The sequence below is a fragment of the Eremomyces bilateralis genome (assembly GCF_010015585.1).
Source record: "Eremomyces bilateralis CBS 781.70 unplaced genomic scaffold P152scaffold_2, whole genome shotgun sequence".
In the NCBI taxonomy this organism is placed as follows: Eukaryota; Fungi; Ascomycota; class Dothideomycetes; order Eremomycetales; family Eremomycetaceae; genus Eremomyces; species Eremomyces bilateralis.
The window spans coordinates 1,041,295-1,061,635 of NW_022985068.1; the positions used below are offsets into that span (position 1 = coordinate 1,041,295).

The window sequence follows — 20,341 nt, forward strand, 5'->3', positions numbered from 1 at the left end:
GCACAAAAATAAGTGATAATCGAGGGCCTAATAAGGAGCTATCAGTTGCTCAAAGAGCTGGGGTTGTTCAGGCTGCTGAAGATGGGAAACCAAAGACTGAAATCGCGCGCAACTTTCGCGTCTCTCGAAGCGCGGTGTATGGGACCCTAGAGAGGTGGGAAGAACACCAAACCACCGTATCTTTACCCCGTAAAGGGAGTCCCCATAAGCTATCACGCTCTGGCGAACGGCATATCGTTCAAATCGCGCGTCGATTTCCTGAAATGGAATATGGAGAGCTCCTCGCAGGTATTTCGTACCTCCGCGTTTCTAGGAAGACTATCTACCGAATCCTTAAGAAATATCACCTTACGAAATGGCGAGCGAAGAAGGGACCTTACCTAAAACCCTACCACGTAAAAGGCCGCCTCCGATTTGCCCACGAATTCCTTGAATTCGACTTCTTCAGGACCCACTCTACAGACGAGTGCTCGTATGAGAAGGGGACAGGCGGTAAGCAGGTATGGGTATGGCGCCTGTACCACGAAGCGTATGAGTCGCGAATGGTAGAGCCAAAGACGTCAGGGAAGGTGATTTCGTAGATGATTTGAGGCTTAATTTCGCGTGATGGGCGATCAGATCTGGTGATTATGGACCGCGACGAAACCTCCGCAAGACAGGGCTATTCCGCAAAATCCTACATCGCTGCATTAGAGGAGAGACTCCTCTCTACGTACGAACCCGGAAATGTTGTTATCCAGGATAATGTAAAGATCTATACGGCTAAAATTACCTAAGAATGGCTGGAGACGCACGGTATCTGGGTCACCGATTGGCCGGCCAATTCCCCAGATATTAACCCTATCGAGCATATATGGCATCTATTGAAAACCAAGGTCCTAGAGCTCCACCCTGAATTAAAGCCGATAGGCACCTCAGAGGAGGCACGGGAGGCTATGAATGCGGCGTTAGAGGAGGTATAGTGGGCGATCCCTTAGGAGACGATCCGAGAGCTGATCGACTCAATTCCGCGACGTCTACAGGCGGTAATCAAGGCAAAAGGGTGGCATACGAAATATTAGATATTTCCCAATTAAGAAATCAAAAAAGTAGACTGAATTTGCATTTGTATGTGTTTTGCAGCGTATCTAAAGATACGGTGTATAGCGATTAGATTTGGTGATTTTCGGGGGTGTGTGCAGACATTTGTCTACTTAGTGTACTCTATGATGTTGGTCACTAGAGTAACTATACGGGATAATTAACTTACCCTAGGAGTTCCGCGACGATCAACACAAATATCAAGGCTTGTAAACATTCCTAAGTAAGAGGCGACTAACCTTCACTTACAAGCCGTGATAGTAACTATTGCTTGAAAAAATCATTCATGTCAACGTCTTTATCGAACACTCCCACAGCTGCAGAAGAGTTTCTTTGTGTTGTTACATCCCTGATCCGCAGGTTGACCTTTCCGACAACACTCTCAGGTAATCCTACCAAAGCTCTCGAATCGTCGGACGTTATGATGTTGGAAATATCATGGCCTGTCCGTTTGGAGCGCACTTGTGAGAAAAGAGCAGCAGAAGCCACCTGATCAGCCTCGAAGAGGCGTGACTGTTCTTCAACTTCCTGAATGGCTAGGGTTCGCTGTGCACCACCATCTTCTTCGTCGTCTAGCCCTTCCTGTAGCCCTTGCACACGCTTTTGTGCGTCACCTTGCTGCTTCTTGGTAAGATCTATATGCTCTTGGATCTTGGCCTCGAGAGCCTGCAACTGTGCCTTCAGTTTCTTGCGATCAGTCTCCGACGTTTGTTCGGAGCGGAGTTGAACGATTCTTTCTAGAGAGTCAGCATACATCCGCGGAAGTGATATAAGATAGCTGACCTACAATTGGGTACTTGTGACGGCAAAATGGACCGTAGTCTGGCAAGACTGGACCTGCATTCTGAACGTCCGGAATTTTTCTCTATTCCACACGCCGACTGAAAGGCGATCTCTAAGGGAGAGTTGTGTGCCGCCGGAATGTTTCGTCCATCGCTTTAAATTGTCCGTAAATTTGGCGCATGCCTGGCCGCAGTTGTTCACGGCTTCGACGACACCGGTCTTCTCCAGATCCACTTTGGCTGCGGTATACATTGCTGCGTCTGAAATGATGAGATCCTCCAGGGCGGCCAACGGGCGCTGCACACCCTCTAAGTTTGAAGCAATATCTTGTACTACATCTTTAGCCTCAGCAAGATTGTCAATGAAGTTATGAAGTTGGACGATGCTGGAGATAGCAAACGTCGTAATGCCTAGAGTGCTTGCAGTAATACTAAGAGGATCCATGGGTTCTGGTTCGAGGACGTGAGAATTAATGAATGGAACCCGTATGAAATCAGAAGAATCGTAATAGAAGAACGGAGATGTTTCTCTGATAGATACCTACGGATGGATGGATTTTCGTAAGCATAAAATGGACGAGGCTGTTGAGAAAGGCGAACGGGCTGTATTTCTGTTGGGACTGAAGGCTGCTGTTCAGATGAGGTGATGCTGCACGGCTCCAACAAATCATTGTGCATGGCTGAACGCTGCCGTTAAGCGAGCCAGACGAAGCATTTAATTAGAACCGCTTCGAATTGGGAATAACAGTTTTGTTGCTGGACATCCCATGCTGTCTTGATGCATCACAAATGATAATAGTGCTGATCCTCAAAGCACTAGTTAGCAAAGGCTTGTGTTATTATCGCCACTGTGAAGCCGTATGGCGGGCAGCACTCAACACATCAGCAGCGTGTCCATCGACAACCACTCCCAGGCTGCAGTGGGTACCTTCCAAGCACCAGTGTATATAGGGAACAAAGAAAGCGAGTATTATAGCTGTACACTAGATGACGAGGCTAATCGGTCGTCTAGATCTGAACGATGCGCTCAATTCCCTCCCTATTGCTAAGGACGCGGCGTTCGACACCTATTACCGACATGAGCCGACCTGCCTTCCCAATACCCGCGTCGATCTCCTCAAAGATATATACAACTGGGCAGATGGAGACAATTCGCCGACCATCTTCTGGCTGAGCGGTTTGGCCGGCACCGGCAAGTCCACAATCGCGCGAACGCTGGCTGCTAAGTACTTGGACACCGGCGGTATTGCAGCTAGCTTCTTCTTCTCAAGAAATGGTGGAGAAGGTGGATATTTACGTCATGGTGAAAGATTCGTTACAAGCATTGCAGTGCAGCTGGCCAGCAATGTACCGCCTGCAAAACAGGCCATATGCGGTGCTATTTTTGCGCAGAGTAACATCGCCAGCCGGGCTCTCCGCGAACAATGGCGGCATCTCATTCATAGGCCACTATCGGAGCTACCAGACAGAAACTGCCAGTCTCGATATATCCTTGTCGTTGACGCGCTTGATGAGTGCGAGAACGAGAACGACATCCAGACCATTTTACAACTATTAGCGGAGACTCGGTCCTTAGAGACGGTCCAGCTTCGAGTGTTCCTAACCAGCCGGCGTGAGATTCCGATCCGGAACAGCTTCGTCCAGATCCCCGATGATGTGTACCAGGATGCTATCCTCCACGAAATATCGTCGTCGATTGTCGATCATGATATCCGAATTTTCTTGCGGCACGAGCTCGAACAAATTGCTCGTACGCACGGTCTCCCTGTTAGTTGGCCTGGCGACCAAGTCGTTGATCAACTAGTTGGCAGTTCATGTGGGCTATTCATCTGGGCGGCAACTACATGTCTCTTTATCAACGAAGCCAGAATGTATGCTCCAGATCGCCTATCTATAATCCTCAAGGCCGACTCTGCGGATGACTCGGCAGACGGGTTGTCTTCAGATAGCTCCACGACAGATGATAAGAATGACGATCCCGTAATGGCTCCACAACAGCACCTAGACAAACTCTACATCACAGTTCTCCGGAGTTCTGTCCAGAAATACAAGAAGCCGGAAAGAAAGAAATGTCGCAAGCTACTAGGAACAACCATGGAGACCATTGCTGTCCTATCTTCACCTCTATCTACCCACTCATTAAGCAAACTGCTTGACACTACGCAAGAAGGAATACACCAAATACTGAACGATCTTCATTCGATCGTGGACGTTCCAAAGAATTCGACTCATCCACTGCGTTTACATCATCCATCATTCCGCGACTTCATCCTTAACCCAAAGCGATGTGAGGATTTAAAGTTTAGAATTGACAATAAGCAAGTGCATCGGACCCTTGCCATGCAATGCATACAGCTTATGTCCAAAACTTTTAAACAGGACGACATATGCTGTATAGGCCATCCAGGTACGCTTATAACCCAAGTTAAACACAGCCAAATAGAACAACATCTTCCTCCTGAGATTCAATATGCTTGCCTCCACTGGATCCAACATCTCCAGAGGGGTGGGTCACAGCTTAAAGACACCGACCAAGTACATACGTTTTTGCAGAAGAATCTCCTTCGTTGGCTTGAGGCTCTCGGATGGATGAAGAATGTTTCTAAGGGGATTCATGCCATTGTTTCTTTGGAGTCTATGGCAGCGGTAAGCCAGGGTCAAATAAGATACGAATACTTGGCTAACTTACGCTTAGTCGCATAAATGTCTACGACTATTCGAGTTTGTTCATGATATAAAGCGATTCGTTTTATATAACCGGTCAGCGATCGAGCAAGCTCCTCTCCAGACATATTGTTCTGCACTTATATTTGCGCCAGAGGCGAGTATTGTACGGATACAGTTTAAGGGCAGCATGCCCCAATGGATGCGAAGATTACCAAAGGTAGATTATGATTGGAATGCGTTGCTGCAGACGCTCGAGGGCCATTCGGCGGGGGTCCACGCCGTGGCCTTCTCGCCGGACGGCAAGACGCTGGCGTCGGCATCGAACGACAAGACGGTCAAACTGTGGAACGCCGTGTCGGGCGCACTGCTGCAGACGCTCGAGGGCCATTCGACCGGGGCGATGGCCATGGCTTTCTCACCGGACGGCAAGACGCTGGCGTCGGCATCGTGGAACGGGATGGTCAAGCTGTGGGACGCCAGGTCGGGCGCTCTGCAGCAGACGCTCGAAAGCCACTCGAGCGGAGTCATGGCCATAGCCTTCTCGCAAGACGGCAAGACGCTGGCGTCGGCATACGGGGACGGGATGGCCAAGCTATGGGACGCCGAGTCGGGTGTGCTGCAGCAGACGCTCGAGCGCTATTCAATCCCAGACATAGCTCTGGTCTTCTCATGGGACAGTAAGACGCTAGCGTCAGCATCATGGGACGGGACGGTTAAGCTATGGGACGCCAGGTCAGGCGCGTTGCTGCAGACGCTCGAGGACCATTCGAGCCAGGTTAATACCGTGGCCTTCTCGCGAGACGGCAAGACGCTGGCGTCGGCATATGGGGACGGGACGATCAAGCTGTGGGACGCCGGGTTGGGTACGCTGCAGCAGACGATCGAGGGCCATTCGAGCGGAGTCCCGGCTATAGACTTCTCGCGGAACGGCAAGACGCTGGCGTCGGCATCGGCGGATATGACTATCAAGCTGTGGGACGCCAGGTCGGGGGCGCTGCAGCAGACGCTCGAGGGCCATTCAAGCCTGGTCATGGCCGTGACCTTCTCACGGGACAGTAAGACGCTGGCGTCGGCATCGGTGGATAGGACGATCAAGCTATGGGACACTGGGTCAGGCACACTGCAGCAGACGCTCAAGCGCCATTCGAGCCCGGTTAATACCGTGGCCTTCTCGCGAGACGGCAAGACGCTGGTGTCGGCATACGGGAACGGGACGATCAAGCTGTGGGACGCCGGGTCGGGCGTCGTGCAGCAGACGCTCGAGTGCTATTCGAGCCCGGTTAATACCGTGGCCTTCTCGCGGGACGGCAAGATGCTGGCGTCGGCATACGGGAACGGGACGATCAAGCTGTGGGACGCCGGGTCGGGCGCCGTGCAGCAGACGCTCGAGTGCTATTCGAGCCCGGTTAATACCGTGGCCTTCTCGCGAGACGGCAAGACGCTGGTGTCGGCATACGGGAACGGGACGATCAAGCTATGGGACGCCGGGTCAGGCGCGCTGCAGCAGACGCTCCAGGGCCATTCGAGCGTAGTTAAGGTTATAGCCTTCTCGCCGGACGGCAAGACGCTGGCATCGGCATCGAACGACAAGACGGTCAAACTGTGGAACACCGGGTCGGGCGTGCTGCTGCAGACGCTCGAGGGCCATTCGTTCGGGGTCGTGGCCGTGGCTTTCTCACCGGACGGCAAGACGCTGGCGTCGGCACCGTGGGACAAGACGATCAAGCTATGGGACGTTGGATCGGGCGTGCTACAATTGATACTCGAGGGCCATTCCCACCGGGTTAACGCCGTGGTCTTCTCGCGGGACAGCAAGACGCTGGCGTCTGCATCGGCCGACAGGACGGTTAAACTGTGGGACGTCGGATCGGGCGCAGTGCTACAGACACACGATGTTGGGAATATCTGCTACGATCTCTCTTTCTCCGATAACGGCACTTCTATCCAGACGGACCGTGGATCCTGGCCTATTTTATCGCCTTTCTCTGATGGTACAGGTGTGACCAGTCCACAATATCTATTTTCTATCTTTGTTCATGACCAATGGGTAAGTAGCCATACCGAGCGGATCCTTTGGCTTCCTTCCGAGTATCGGCCAAGCGCGATTGCTGTTTATGAGGGTATTGTTGCTTTCGGTTATATATCTGGAAGAGTTATAACCATGGAACTTGCTTTGTAGTGTTCACCCAAGTTTTCTTGACCTCCTACCTACCTACCTCCTTTGTAAATAGTGTCTGTACCGCGTGAATAGCACGAGTATCAACAGCCAGGGAGTAATATTTGATTAGGAACCCAAAGGCTTTGAATGTCAGCAATGATGATTTTGAGTTGCTTGATTTGAGGGCTGAGTCTGTGGGAGGTGCTTACGAAGAAGTACATTGGTCGATTCTGTGAGCCAACTGTCCGAAGAGCATCTTGATTCTTTACAAAACACGCGCTAGCCAGAGTATCCAAATGGCTGGTGAGATTTTACATTCCGTTTTTGAGATTTCACATACGGCTGGTGAGATGTCTCCCTCCGTATTTGAGATTTCTCCCACGCGCTAGTAATTGTAGAAATTAATCGCTCAACTGGACCTAGTGCGCAATTTCCTTTATTTTCGCCTAAGGGACAACTTCAATTAGTTATCAATGTTCAATCTATTCCTTCTCTCACAGACCTCAGCATGGAGGATATCATCATGGAGGATATCACCCCTCCTCCAGATGGTCTTCACGCGTCTTATGAAGAAGCCTACAATGCTCTCAAAATTCATGGTATGCAGCATGGTTACGGCTTCGTTCTCAAACGGAGCAAACCTTACGGTTCTGATATAAAGACGCGATATTACTATCAATGTGATCGATCCGGAAACTATCAGTCAAGAGCAAGGATTCTAAGCACAAGTACACGCACAATAGGGTGTAATTTTAGGCTTGTCATATTCAAAAACAAAAATGACGACCAGTGGAAGCTAGAGGTGCTACACGAGTATCACAACCACCCCCGATCACTTAACCCTAGTGCGCATAATGTCTATCGCAGGCGTACATCAGCACAGAAAGACATAATTGAATCAATGACACATGCCGGGGTACGGCCGATGCAGATAATGGCTGCTATTCAAAAGGAGGACTCGGAAACGCTAGTCTCTGCCACCGATATCCGCAGCGAGAGGAAGGCAATTAGAGAAAAGCACTTAGATGGGAGGAGTCCGATTGAGACATTACTAGATGACTTATCTACGCCGGAATGGGTCTTTTCTGTTAAGAAGGACGCGGATAATCACGTACAAGGTCTCTTCTTTGCCCACCAGAAGCAGATCGAGCTACTGCTTGCGAATCCCGATATCCTATTAATAGACTGTACGTACCGAACCAAGTACAAGCTCCCGCTGTTGCACATACTCGGCTGTACCAATCTATAGACCTTCTTCTCTGCCGGGTTCTGCTTCCTCCACAGCGAGAAAGAAGTAGATTACCATTGGGCAATCTCAAACTTCCTCCTCAAGACAGGGACACCGCAGCCACGCGTGTATATTAGCGATCAAGAGGATGCGGCGAAACTAGCAGCTCGCACTCTGTTTCCAAGTGTTCTATAACTCCTGTGCGTATGGCATATCAACAAGAATGTGCAGACAAAGGCTCAAAAGACCTGGCGAGACGCTGATGGCGTGACAAAAGAGGAGAAGGGGAGAATCGCTGAGAAACGGGCTCAATTCATGAAACGTTGGAGTCAAGTATGCTCCCCGCTAATGGCCTCTTATAAGTCTTTTATAGAACTAACTAGAGCAGCTTGTCTACGCAAAAGGACTACTTATATGTAAGCTGAAGTGGGACGAGTTACTCAAAGACTATGCTGACCAGCAAGAGCTTTGCCAATACTTACGCAAAATCAATGGCATACACGCACTAAGTGGGCAGCTGCTTGGACGTCTCGGCATCGACATTACAATACAATTACCACTTCTCCTGTTGAAGGAATGCACAAGGTTTTAAAAGACTACCTTATGACTTCAACAGGCGACTTCCTATGTCGGGATTGACGCGTCCGTAGTATCATCGGCAACGCGTTGTAGCCACATCTCCTATGCTGTCCGAATCGCCTCCGCTATGAAGTAGCTGTCAATCTTGGAGGCAGTCTCGTCGTATATGGCGGCGCCGGCAGAGTAGAAAAGGTCCTCTATTGAAAGTGGAACCTTGCGGTGCAGCATCGACTTCCTCAATCCACCTGGGGGAATGTCGGCGCCTCTGAAAACTTTCTCCGTTGTCATAGAGCGCATTTCTGCATGGTTTAAGACAACATAGGCATCCAGCAGCTGGCCGTATCGACGGACCGTCCCCCACATACGGTCAGTCGATGTCCATTCCGAGAGCCGGTGAGGATGTCTTTGTTTGTTCTACCACAGTTTCGAGATGCCTGTGGACCCCCCTGTAGCCTTCACAAATCCTAAACTGGTGAAGAAGATCGAGGACACGCCGTTTAACGCCATTGGAGTGTAGAAAGGCACCAAATATGCGGGGAAACTTGTTGCTTCCTTCCGAGGCTCGAGAATAACAGAAAAATAAACTACAGTACATCTATATCCGTTGACCCTCAAGTCTGGCCGAGCTTTTGCAATCGAGTGATGAATCTCTCTAACCGTTCCCAAAGTGCTTCATTCTCTCCTGAATATTTTGCCCATGTCAAATCATCATATACTTTCCAAAAAGTCTCACTTTGTGATATTTGATCGCGAATTTCGCTTCTAGTGCGTCTGATATGTTTTGCCACTTCAAACGGTAGGCGGTGGTATTGATCCTCTGGTGCCAGAGTAAATCGAGATCTGATCTGATAAATCCGATCAAGGGAAATCTGAATCCGAGAAATGTCGTCCAAAGTAAGCTTTGCTTGCTGAAATGTTTCGTATATGATAGCCTCATTCTCAACCAGTAAAGCGGAGACACATGTAGGTAAAATATGCGGTTCAATCTCGGGAAGGATGCGCTTGTACATTGGCAAGTGGTGTAGCTCTTGAAGTAACATGCACTCAACCTGTAGACCATGGGGTTAGAGCTTACATATCGTTAGGTATATGATCCGCACCTTTTGGCAATACTCAACTGGCCCACAGCTTCCAAGCAGCTGTTTAGATTCCGTCAAATAAAGGTCCCTTTTATTATCTAGTAGCTTCCTCTGCAAATTCGCTCGATATGGTAAAATCCAAACCAAATCATTTGTCGCGTCCTGAAAAGGTTTGAGTGATTCCGCAAATCGCTCCAGCCAAGACCCAGAGGAAGTAAGAGGTAGACCATCTGCCGTCTCGTCGCCCTTGTGAGTGAGACCCTCTCTCGAGGCCGTCAGAGGCATTCCTGCGGCCAATGTTGGGTCATCGACCTGAGACTTACAGGCAGCTTGCACGACTTGGAAGAAAAGGTCGGCTATGCCTCGTTTTTCATCGAGGAAAGTCGATGTCCAGACAAAAAGCAGGAGCTTTTCATAACCTAACGGATATTCGACAGGATGTTTATATTCCTCTTCATATTGAAAGAAGCTTCTCTGTTCCCTTTTGACCCAGTGCCTATCCACGTATCGGAAGCTCTAAGATATACGTTTGGCGACAAGTTGGTATCGGTACCACTCACGGGTGTAAAATTCCAGGTTTTCTGGCCAGTTCAAATGTTTCACAGCGGCACACACTTCAGCTAGCTGTTGCTTGAAATGATCCTCAAGACAGTAGTACAGCAGTTCTGTGGTCCAATTCACGATGTCCCCACGGAAGGTATGAAGGTATCGCGCTGGTGATAATTTGATGTAATCAGTTTCCGTGATTTCTATATGGCTTATTTGTGCAATTGAGGGTCGAACACCTACGTCTCAGACGGGTGCAATAGGAATACACCGCACAGCTAGAGCATTAGAATTAGCATCTGCATAGAATCCACAGTGTGAAAATGGGTTCCCACATACTACGCTTCCATGTAATTATGAATATCCTCTGGCTCCCTGTCCCTGCTCCACATGGCCTTGATGAGCACAGAAAACACAGTCCTCGACTCAACCGCGAGATTTTCTCTATCTAAGCTTAGAAATCAATTTAGAGTGTAATACAGAATAACTTACGCTGGTTCGAGAGCGGATGAGGTATTCTCACAACCTAAATTGTATCAATGTCCAACCTTCAACCACCCCTCTTCACTTCTCCGTCCTCCCCTCCTCACTGTGACTGATCGTCAAACGTTTCCTCCTCCGTATGAATAATCGTCGATTCTGGTTCCTTTGCGAGAGTATTTGTTGGCCCTGCAGCGTATGATCTCACACACTTTGCACCATTTGGGGTTATAAATCGTCGATCAATACGGAGTAAGACATAAAGCCAAACCACCATAATCTCTACGCCGAAATTGACGATGTAAAATGCTGCTTTGTGGTAGTAAGCGGGCAATGGCTGGGTCCGCGGTACTGGGTTTATGTACGACGTTCCTGCATGGTACCACGCACCAAAAGCGAGCAGCGTGGTCGTCGAAAGCAGCACGAAAATCTTCGTCCGAAACCTGCCCGAGCCGAATTTCTCAACTCTGGTCTTCTTCTGCAATACCACCCCGATCAACACTATCGGCAGCGGGAGCGTTGCCACAAACCCTAGGTATGTCGCCGCGTATAGCTGGATGTCGCGAGCGATCCGCTTCGTATTCGGGTTCAGTGTGTAGAACGTCATCACCGTCACGGTGATGGTCATGACGAGCGTGGCCCCAACCAACACGTAGAGGCCGATCAATAAGGCCGAGAAGACGCGATGCCAGCCGAAGTGCGGGTGCTGGGCGCGGATAATATGCCATGCGAAGATGAGATTGATGATGAACAGCAGCAGCACGCCGGCGAGTACTAAGATCTGGGCGGCGATGGCGGTTGAGATGTTGCGTGGCCAGGTGATGCTCACGATGCGGAGGACAAGGGTCGTGATTCTGGCCATGCAGAAGCCTGGGGATTATATTAACAAACAGGAATCGTTCTGATTGTTGCGCTGCAATTGCGTACCAAAGAGGAGGGCGGAGAAGATGAATTTATGGCCTCTTCTTCTATTTTTCTGGAAGATGGTCATGTGTGCGGCGGCACCGGCGACAAACAAGGCACAACAAGGCTAGGAACACAGCTGAGATGGGGATATCAGTGCTGGCCGTGGCTAGTCCCCCTAACATCCATACCTGGGGAAGATAGAGAGGTCCTTGTTGGGCCTGAAGATCCGATGGATTAGCTGGTTGAGGTACGCAAAGAGCATTTGGATGGCCATACCTGAGGATTTAGTTGCTGCAACATCTCTTCCTTAGAGGGAAAAGTTATCAGATTTGTTGCGAAGTCAGGTTCGTGATGAGCTCAAAAGTTGGCTGTTTGTTACTAGGAGCCTTTGGAGGCTTGCGAATATCATGAAGAACGTCTCGTCCCCATGACAGTAGGGCTGAACCATCATATATATATGTACATGATGATACGAACGTCGAATTCGTACGTACAAGTAGAGTAGGTGATACCATTGCATATCTGTGAAATTCTGCTCGCTGAAGCAACTCCAATCGAAATATGGTTGAATGGCATCGGCGTGTCGTAGGGTTTGTCCGGAACAGAGATATCATTCTAATGCCAGACAGCGATCTATTGCCTCCACCGTTTCACTCCGCAAGTTTTGGGTATTACATTTGCTCACTCATAGTCTCATACGTAAGTCTTTGTCATTGACTCGAGCGGAGAGGCATTAAACTTCTTATTACCGTATATCGGCAACTCGGCATCTGGCACACCCGGCGATCACCATGTCGGCCATGCTGTGTCGCCGACAAGTGTTGCTAAATGAACACGTCTCGTCGACTCTCCGTTCATGTCGCTGACGAGCAAATGTGAGGCCCTCGATGATGGACTGGCCATAGGAAAGTAGGTGACTCACCCTCCCAAACTTTAGAGACTGTAAGAGCAGGCCTGTCCTAGGCGCTGGGAGCCAATAGAGGGATTCTGCTGGGGTTCAAAAAGCTCAAAGGGTGGTGAGATTTTCCCACCAGCGCTTGTATGGTGGAAATTAATCGCTCAACTATGCCTAGCGCTCGATCCCCTTCGTCTTCGCCTGGGGATGACTTCAAATTTCAATGTTCAATCTGTTCCTTCTCTTACAAATTACAAACCTCAGCATGGAGGATATCGCCCCTCCTCCAGATCATCTTTACGCGTTCAATGAAGGCGTAGGAACGGGCGCAATTGGACGTAGGGCGGTCGAGAACGGCGGCGCAAGAAATGGCCGGAGCCCATATCGGGCGATACGATACGGGGTAGAATAACTAGATCCCACGGTGAAGCTTCCGGGGACGGCAGGCGAGGTCCGGAGATAACAGGATGAACCCGAAATGAGACATGACTCGTGGTTAATGGCGTTCGCCATCACTTCTTCATCTACTCCACCATTGCAGAACTTCAACCTTCATCAGCAGCAGCAATAGAACTACTCTTCCATCTCGCTCGCAGAAGACTCATTACCAAAGGCGCTTCCTCTGGCTCTCATAGTGGCCACCAGCAGCACACAAGTCCCACAATACTTCCGCCTTTGCAATCCCAGGGGTTGACGCTGATATTGATGTGCCACAGCGCCATCACCTAACGTTATTCTTTAGCAGAGGTCTTATCTCCCTATATCTCACTCTCTGGCCATGAGTTTCCAATTTATCGAGAACGGCAGTACTGATCCAGCCACTCGCAAGTTGATACGCAGTCATGTTATGAAAGGCAAAAACACCAGCAAAAACACCGGCAAGACACGGCTGCGATCGACTCAAAAAGAAGAGGCCGACTTTAACTTCTTTAACGAGATTTCTAGTCCAGGAATTGAGTCGTCAGTAACCAATCGAAGCAACTATAATGTCCCCAAGAAGATGGATGTACTGTCTCCATCTCTGGGAAACAGCTTCTCTGGTGTCGAATTCGCATGGGAGGTGAGACCGTTCATGATAGATCTTATACATCAATGTGGGTACAGAGATAGCCATTTAAAGCTGCTTCTATTTGCTAACGTTTTTAGTCGTACATATCTCCAATCAGGCTGTTTATCCTATCGAATTCTGTAACCCTGTTGATACCAGAAGGCAGCTTTGGTTTCAATGTTTGTTAACTGACGAAGCTTGTAAGTGATCCAAGTTTGTTAGTGACAGACTGCTAATACCGAACAGTCTTTTACAGCGTGCTTGCTATGTCCGAGTTGTGTAAAGACTCGTGGACAGGGAAACAAGACACCTCGCCACGTGCCCTTCAGTATCTGTCGAACACCTATCGCTGTATAGCCCGAAATATACGGCATTATGAGACTGTACCAGACTCTACAGTCGCTGCAGTCATGTCTATGGCCCTCCATGATGATTTTCGAGGACAGCTGAGTCGTAGTAAGGTCCATATAGATGCATTAGAGCACTTAATCGAGCTTCGTGGTGGCATCGCTACGCTGGAACCCAATTTCATTTTCGCCCAAAAGGTCTGCAGGTGAGTCCGTACCTGCTCCAGCTGTTCGTTGTATCTCTGGCTAAATATGGATAGAGCAGATATTGAGTTCGCACTCCACGATGGATCACGGCCACGCTTCTATAGAGACGAGTTTCCTCGGAAGATCTTCACAATGATGTTAGAGCCCTCGAACACGTGGGGTAATTACACTTATCCGGCTGCAGAGAGGTGCCATCGCGATATAGCACATGTCTACGCGGACATCATGGCTGTCTCAGGTCTCCTTAATAGTGACCGTGCCTGCTTCAAACTTGAGCCTGATATATACCAAGAGATTTTAATCTCTGTCTGCTATCGTCTGCTATACTCCTACCCGCTAGCTGGTAAAAGACCAGAAAGCAATAAAGAGTGTGCAATTCAGCTTGGACTACTGGCACTAATGACTACTATGCTTTTCCAGCATGGCAGGTCTCAGCGACTCTCATATAAGCTCCTCGCGATGCTTCTCAGAAACATCTTCCTTAGCCCTACTGGCGAGCTACTGTTAGAGGAAAAGACACGTCTCTGGCTCCTTTTCATTGGTGGTATTTCCGTGTTTGAAATTAAGGATAGAGACTGGCTTGTCCCTCGCATCAAAACTTCTCTCCGTAACCTAGATGTGAGCAGCTGGGATGATGCTCTTACCGAAATCAAAAAATTTCCTTGGATCGATGCATTTCATCACGGGCCAGGTCAAGAGCTATGGAAAGTTGTAATCTGGGAATAAGTTGTGGCTATAAACGTGTTCTCGCTAACTGCGCACGCGCATACATGACCCGCGAACAACTTCCGAACACACAACAATTAGACGCACCCCGAATAGATAGTGTTCAACTTTTTGCGCAGACTTTCCCAAACACGTTGCTGTATTCGCCTGCCCACTACATTCGTCGCCCACGATGCTACGTGGTCTCTGGCAATCCAAATTAGCAGAGTCATAGATATATGACGGGAGATGGATGGCTTACTCTTTGACCTCGCAGGCGGATATGTATTTTCCATTGCTATATTTCCCTGCCACAGCCGCGTAAAGCAGATTCCGGCTACCCACCTCTGCAGATCTTGCCAGCAGTGTTCGCACGATAGCAATAATTAACCACTGTACCCATCCCGCATTTCTACTCAGCTCGGTGTTGCAAAGTCCAGGATTGACGTAGTTGATGGCGACTCCAGTTTCGCGATATGGATGAAGGGATGCGAACTCTCGCATGGCATATAGGAGGAGCAGCTTAGAGATTTCGTACCTGTGTGTTCATCAGCGAGTCGCTCTCTTTATTTGAACACTCACATTCTAACAAACCTCTTTCCTGGCATCGGGCTTTGGCTCACCCCATCAATTAGGTCTCCGTCTATCTTCTCGAGTTCGCCTTTAGCCTGGAATGCTACCTCACTCCCAACTAGTACCAAATGTGGCACGATCCCAAACTTCCTAGCGCTCTCTTGCAATTTTGGAAGTACCAGGACGGCCAAAAGCATCGTGCTCACGACATTCACCGTCAAAGTAGACTCCAGTCCTTCCGCGATTATGCTCTCTGCCATTGCGATACCGGCATTCTCGATGATGGCGTCGACCCGATCAAGTGTTTCCACCTTCTTTACGAACTCTTTGACAGAGTCGTAAGAACTGAGGTCGAGATGCCACACCTCTATAACACCTTTTCGACCTGTTTCAGCCTCAATTTTGGCCTTTGCTGCATCACCTCTGCTGAGAAATCGGACGGCGATGATGACTTTATTTGCGGACAAGGCGATGAGGTGTTTTGCGCATTCGTAGCCGAGACCTTGGTTGGACCCTGTAATCTGCTGGTAGTCAGGGAGATGTGATGCTTGTTGATCAATGGGAAACCAACAATATACGTCCCACCTGTGCAGTCCTGAGTCGTCGGAATGAGAGGAAGCTTTTTATGCTGCTCTCGGACGAAAGTAGTGAAGCTGGCCATTGTAATGGTGGGATTTTATTTTTCTTTAGTTTCGTTTTGTGGTGTAGATGGCGAATGAATTGGTTAATGGTTCCCGCAACTGATGGGTTTTCCGGACACGATAGAAGCAGGTTCTTTATACAGTTTAACTACGGACATAATCTCTACACCGCTCTACTTACGACCTTTAAAGCCGCTTAAACTCCATGTTACATTATAAAGCATATAAAAAGAAATTTGAAGGCTGAGGATTATGGACTGGAACGGGATATAGGAAAATTTGAACTTTGAAAATCACCTTTGATTGTTTTCCACTTTTGGAATCGCGGGGTGGTAATTAGTGCAGATGCAATTCAAGGTTCGGGCCTAGTCGCAACAAGGATTGTTATAGGGACGGTTACGAGGACTCCGATTGGCCCTCATCCATCTTTGCAGAGAACAAGCTGTGATGTGACGGCTACGAAGCACTGCCTCGTACTAAAGCTTATCCCTATTCTTTCCCTTTTTAGGGGATAGATCACCATTGTAAACTATATAAAGTAGCTGCAGGAACAGCCTGTGTCGCAGGCCAAAGGGACCGTGATTACTGATTACTCTGTATTCTAATCTTGCCTTTCTATAGTTATCCCAACAGAAGGAGTTTGATTCAGAGAAGCTTATGGTCCGTTTGTTCAATAGGAATTCTACGAAAATAGGCTGTTCCTGCAGGCCTTTCCAACAATTCCTGCTCTTCAGGATCAAGGCAAATCTTTCTACACTCTTTTGGAATCTAATGGTGTTTTCCCACTGTATCGCTGCACCAATCAACAGATTGAGCGAAACCGCTATTTATCTCACAAAATGCATGGGATAGGATCTGTTAATTCTCATCTCTACAAGGATGATGGGCCAAGCCTCATTCAGCATGTCTTGGCATGTGAAGCCATGCCAAGAGATGGTATGCAAACTTAAGTTACGCCTTGGAGCGTACGAATCAGAACTAAAGGACGGCCCGATCAAACGATGGTCTCCGAACACGGAAGTAGTTACGGCAACGATACAGTTCATCCAGGACACTGGAAGACTAGACCCAGGAACATGACATCCCTCTACACCTTCTCTCCTACACCTTCTCTCCTACACCTTCTCTCCTACACCTTCTCTCCTAGTTATACATTCCCTTCTACTAACTATATGGTCTCAACCCTCCGATCCGACGCTGTGCCCGAGTAAGAGCAGCGTCACTCTAGATCAGAACCTAGAAGAACAGAGGCATCCAGCAAACTGACCATCTTATTCCCTTAGCACACTTATAATACTTCCCTATGTTAGACACAGATATAGAAGTCAGTAGAACGAAGATAGAAAATGGGGCACAAGGCCACAAGGCACCAATGTATGTAATTAGTCAGCCTAGGTAGTTCCCCACATGGGCCTCGCAGAGAGGCCTGACGGGCGTATGAATCTCTCTCTCTCACCATAACACACAGATCCATTCCACCCACTAAAAAACTCGGCACAGTAGCCAAAAAAACAAAAACATACAGCAATAGGAGTTCCCACGTGGTCACCCACCGTAGTACTATTCCATCTCTAACCTGCTTGAGTACGGCAGAGCGGACGGGATGCCCTATATTCAGGTTGATATGGCCGTATGTAGTAGTAATTGAAACTTTTCACAATATCAACCTAGCAATCTGCAAAATTCAACCAAACAAAAACAAAAACATACAGCAATGGGAGTTGCCCTATACTCTCCCAGCGGTATAAACGAGGTTGAAAACAGAGGGTCAATACCGCCGAAAGACGAGGGCCCGTCGAAAATACTCCCTGGTAAGGATCGTAAAGGTGCTCTTTCTCGCACTCCGTCAGAAGTCCTGTTCGCGGTTCTACAGTCTCGCCCTCAGTCCTCAGCCCTGTTCGCAGTTCTGTTCGCAGTTCTTTAGTATTCTCAAGTTCCAGTCCCATCGGTTTCGGAGGTAGTCGACGCTATCAACACTCCAAGAAGCCAAAGTTCTCTACATTTATTCTAAGAAACGTCTTTGATTATGACGCCACGACGCACTATTAAAAAGGGCGAAGCCGGAGAGCAAGAGGCAAAAGAGCTTCTAGCTAGCTTCCAGGGCAAGCCCCTCGACGATACGGTCCCAGTGTCGGACAGAACTATCTACAAGCGCAGCTACGCCATGTGACTCTTCAAGGAGTACGGAACACCTGGACTTATCATGCCTATGACCTACACTCACATCCTCTAGATACGTTTGCGACGTCCTACACCGCGAGCCGGACGATACCTGGGAGCTGGTTATCCCTTTGCAGCTCTTCACCAGTGGAGGTAGCCTCAGCCTAGGATACATGTTGTGCCATTCTCCAGACCTATGTCTCCGACTCTTGGGTCTCTCGGGTTGCGTTGGGAGATCAAGAATCCGACGAAGTCCGACAGGTTAATCGAGTATTAACCGTCCTGACTTTGTGGAGAGCTCTTGTGCAGGAAGGAGACTAAGCAGTTCTTACACCTAAAAGAAGAGAGAATAGGCACGCCGCGAGGCAATGGAGACTCGCTAATCCAAGTGGAAAACTGATTTCAGGACCCGTGTGGGAGATTTCTAATATGAGGTCTGCTCTCTATTTCTACGGAGAAGGATACTAACGTCTCTGTAGTGGATTGTCCACGACCTTCCTTTGCTTACCGGTATCTTTAACGAACTTAAGCGCCGAAAGTGGGCCGCGAATGCTCAGGATATAGTAGTCATTATGCAGGCTCTCCTGAATCGACACCGCGATATCCTCCACTCTACGGCATAACTTAGCGACTTCGCCATGATCATGCTCTATATGGCAATTGGTGGATTCTGGACTGAATGTCCTAGAAACTTGAAATATATAGACGTCAGGATAGGACTCGCCAACGATGGGGGGAAAACGAACGTGTTCGTACGAATCCGAATGGCAGAAAACAAACTGCGAGTAGCTTCCCTGAAGCCTGTGAGCCCTGCGCGCGAGTTCACGCATGGAATTCTCACGGAAAAGCCTCAACCAGTGTTATTGACTTCCCAGAACAATGAGCAAGGACAATCAGAAGAGACAGAATCGGAAAACGAGATGCCCTAGCCGAAAGTCGGCGCCTAGGGCCTAAGGATAGGAAAGTCTATAGTTAACAAGTTGATAAATGAATGGAATTCATTTAACATGGAAGGAACACTTTTACCATCCCCGCATACGTGAACAAGCAACATAAGTACATAACGTCCTTACCCTGATCAATAATGGGTCGCAATCTTATAGACTGATCGAAGAAAGAATTACAAGGCGATTAAAGCTTGACAGGTTTACCTTCCCTGAACCTATCAGGGTATCCGGATTCGAAGAATTATTAAAGAACAAGATCACAGAGTGTGCAATACTGGATTCATTAGATATTAGAGGGTCTCAATCAGCACGAACACCATCGGGGAAGATTTTCCTTTACATTATCCCTAAGATAGTAGGAAAGCATCAGATGATCCTACTGTACTACTAAACCAAAAGTCTGCGCACAGACCCCATTCTCAGCTGAATATCTCTACACCCACCCCTTACTTAGACAACCAATAACTTTACCAAAATGAGGTCTTTTGGCACAAAAATAAGTGGTAATCGAGGGCTAATAAGGAGTTATCGGCCGCTCAAAGAGTTGGGATTTTTCAGGCTGCTGAAGATGGGAAACCAAAGACTGAAATCGCGCGGAACTTTCGCGTCTCTCGAAGCGCGGTGTATGGGACTCTAGAGAGGTGGGAAGAACATCAAACCACCGTATCTTTACCCCGTGAAGGGTGTCCCCATAAGCTATCACGCCCTGACGAACGGCATATCGTCCAAATCACACGTCGATTTCCTAAAATGGAGTATGGAGAGCTCCTCGCAGGTATTTCATACCTCCGCAATTCTAGGAAGACTATCTACCGAACCCTTAAGAAATATCACCTTACGAAATGGCGAGCGAAGAAGAGGCCTTACCTGAAGCCCCACCACGCAAAAGACCGCCTCCGATTTGCCCACGAATTCCTTGAATTCGACTTCTCCCGGACCCACTCCACGGACGAGTGCTCGTATGAGAAGGGGGCGGGCGGTAAGCAGGTATGGGTATGGCGACTGTACCACGAGGCATATGATCCGCAAATGGTAGAGCCTAAGACCTCTGGCAAGGCCATTTCACAGATGATATGGGGCTCAATCTCGCGTGATGGGAGGTCAGGCCTGGTGATCATGGATCGCGACGAAACCTCCGCAAGACAGGGATATTCCGCGAAATCCTACATCGCTACGTTAGAGGAGGGACTTCTCCCTACGTACGAACCCGGGGATGTTGTTATCCAGGATAACGCAAGGATCCATACGGCTAAAATCACCCAAGAATGGCTGGAGACGCACGGCATTTGGGTCATCGATTGGCCGGCCAATTC

The 20,341-nt window shown here is 48.7% G+C and overlaps 7 protein-coding genes across 7 annotated transcripts; 2 read left to right on the forward strand and 5 right to left on the reverse strand.

Moving 5' to 3' along the window:
• Positions 1 to 1,090: 1,090 nt before the first annotated feature.
• On the reverse strand, positions 1,091 to 2,628 carry P152DRAFT_428389 (uncharacterized protein). The gene is made up of 2 exons (XM_033677326.1): positions 1,868 to 2,628; positions 1,091 to 1,813 (listed from the first exon to the last, which is right to left on the reverse strand). The coding sequence occupies exons 1-2, from the start codon at positions 2,305 to 2,307 to the stop codon at positions 1,345 to 1,347; spliced, it is 909 nt and encodes a 302-aa protein (XP_033538002.1). The 5' UTR covers positions 2,308 to 2,628; the 3' UTR covers positions 1,091 to 1,344.
• Positions 2,591 to 7,008, forward strand: P152DRAFT_454640 (uncharacterized protein). Its single transcript, XM_033678625.1, has 3 exons — positions 2,591 to 2,825; positions 2,875 to 4,508; positions 4,558 to 7,008. Exons 1-3 carry the CDS (start codon positions 2,723 to 2,725, stop codon positions 6,706 to 6,708), a joined length of 3,888 nt encoding a protein of 1,295 aa, XP_033538003.1. The 5' UTR covers positions 2,591 to 2,722; the 3' UTR covers positions 6,709 to 7,008.
• A 2,009-nt stretch (positions 7,009 to 9,017) lies between these two features.
• On the reverse strand, positions 9,018 to 10,168 carry P152DRAFT_121147 (uncharacterized protein). Its single transcript, XM_033673705.1, has 3 exons — positions 10,134 to 10,168; positions 9,595 to 10,069; positions 9,018 to 9,543 (listed from the first exon to the last, which is right to left on the reverse strand). Exons 2-3 carry the CDS (start codon positions 9,856 to 9,858, stop codon positions 9,106 to 9,108), a joined length of 702 nt encoding a protein of 233 aa, XP_033538004.1. The 5' UTR covers positions 9,859 to 10,069; positions 10,134 to 10,168; the 3' UTR covers positions 9,018 to 9,105.
• P152DRAFT_121138 (uncharacterized protein) lies at positions 9,840 to 10,668 on the reverse strand. Its single transcript, XM_033673704.1, has 5 exons — positions 10,612 to 10,668; positions 10,459 to 10,563; positions 10,363 to 10,397; positions 10,134 to 10,286; positions 9,840 to 10,069 (listed from the first exon to the last, which is right to left on the reverse strand). Exons 2-5 carry the CDS (start codon positions 10,509 to 10,511, stop codon positions 9,993 to 9,995), a joined length of 318 nt encoding a protein of 105 aa, XP_033538005.1. The 5' UTR covers positions 10,512 to 10,563; positions 10,612 to 10,668; the 3' UTR covers positions 9,840 to 9,992.
• Positions 10,669 to 10,705: 37 nt separating this feature from the next.
• P152DRAFT_446037 (uncharacterized protein) lies at positions 10,706 to 11,590 on the reverse strand (the record flags this gene model as incomplete). The annotated part of the gene is made up of 2 exons (XM_033677894.1): positions 10,706 to 11,469; positions 11,527 to 11,590. 2 exons carry the CDS (start codon positions 11,588 to 11,590, stop codon positions 10,706 to 10,708), a joined length of 828 nt encoding a protein of 275 aa, XP_033538006.1.
• Positions 11,591 to 13,714: 2,124 nt separating this feature from the next.
• On the forward strand, positions 13,715 to 14,728 carry P152DRAFT_389554 (uncharacterized protein; the record flags this gene model as incomplete). Its single annotated transcript, XM_033675989.1, has 2 exons — positions 13,715 to 14,001; positions 14,056 to 14,728. The coding sequence occupies 2 exons, from the start codon at positions 13,715 to 13,717 to the stop codon at positions 14,726 to 14,728; spliced, it is 960 nt and encodes a 319-aa protein (XP_033538007.1).
• Positions 14,729 to 14,766: 38 nt separating this feature from the next.
• Positions 14,767 to 16,037, reverse strand: P152DRAFT_121197 (NAD(P)-binding protein). The gene is made up of 4 exons (XM_033673706.1): positions 15,852 to 16,037; positions 15,302 to 15,801; positions 14,970 to 15,245; positions 14,767 to 14,914 (listed from the first exon to the last, which is right to left on the reverse strand). Exons 1-4 carry the CDS (start codon positions 15,939 to 15,941, stop codon positions 14,806 to 14,808), a joined length of 975 nt encoding a protein of 324 aa, XP_033538008.1. The 5' UTR covers positions 15,942 to 16,037; the 3' UTR covers positions 14,767 to 14,805.
• Positions 16,038 to 20,341: the final 4,304 nt, after the last annotated feature.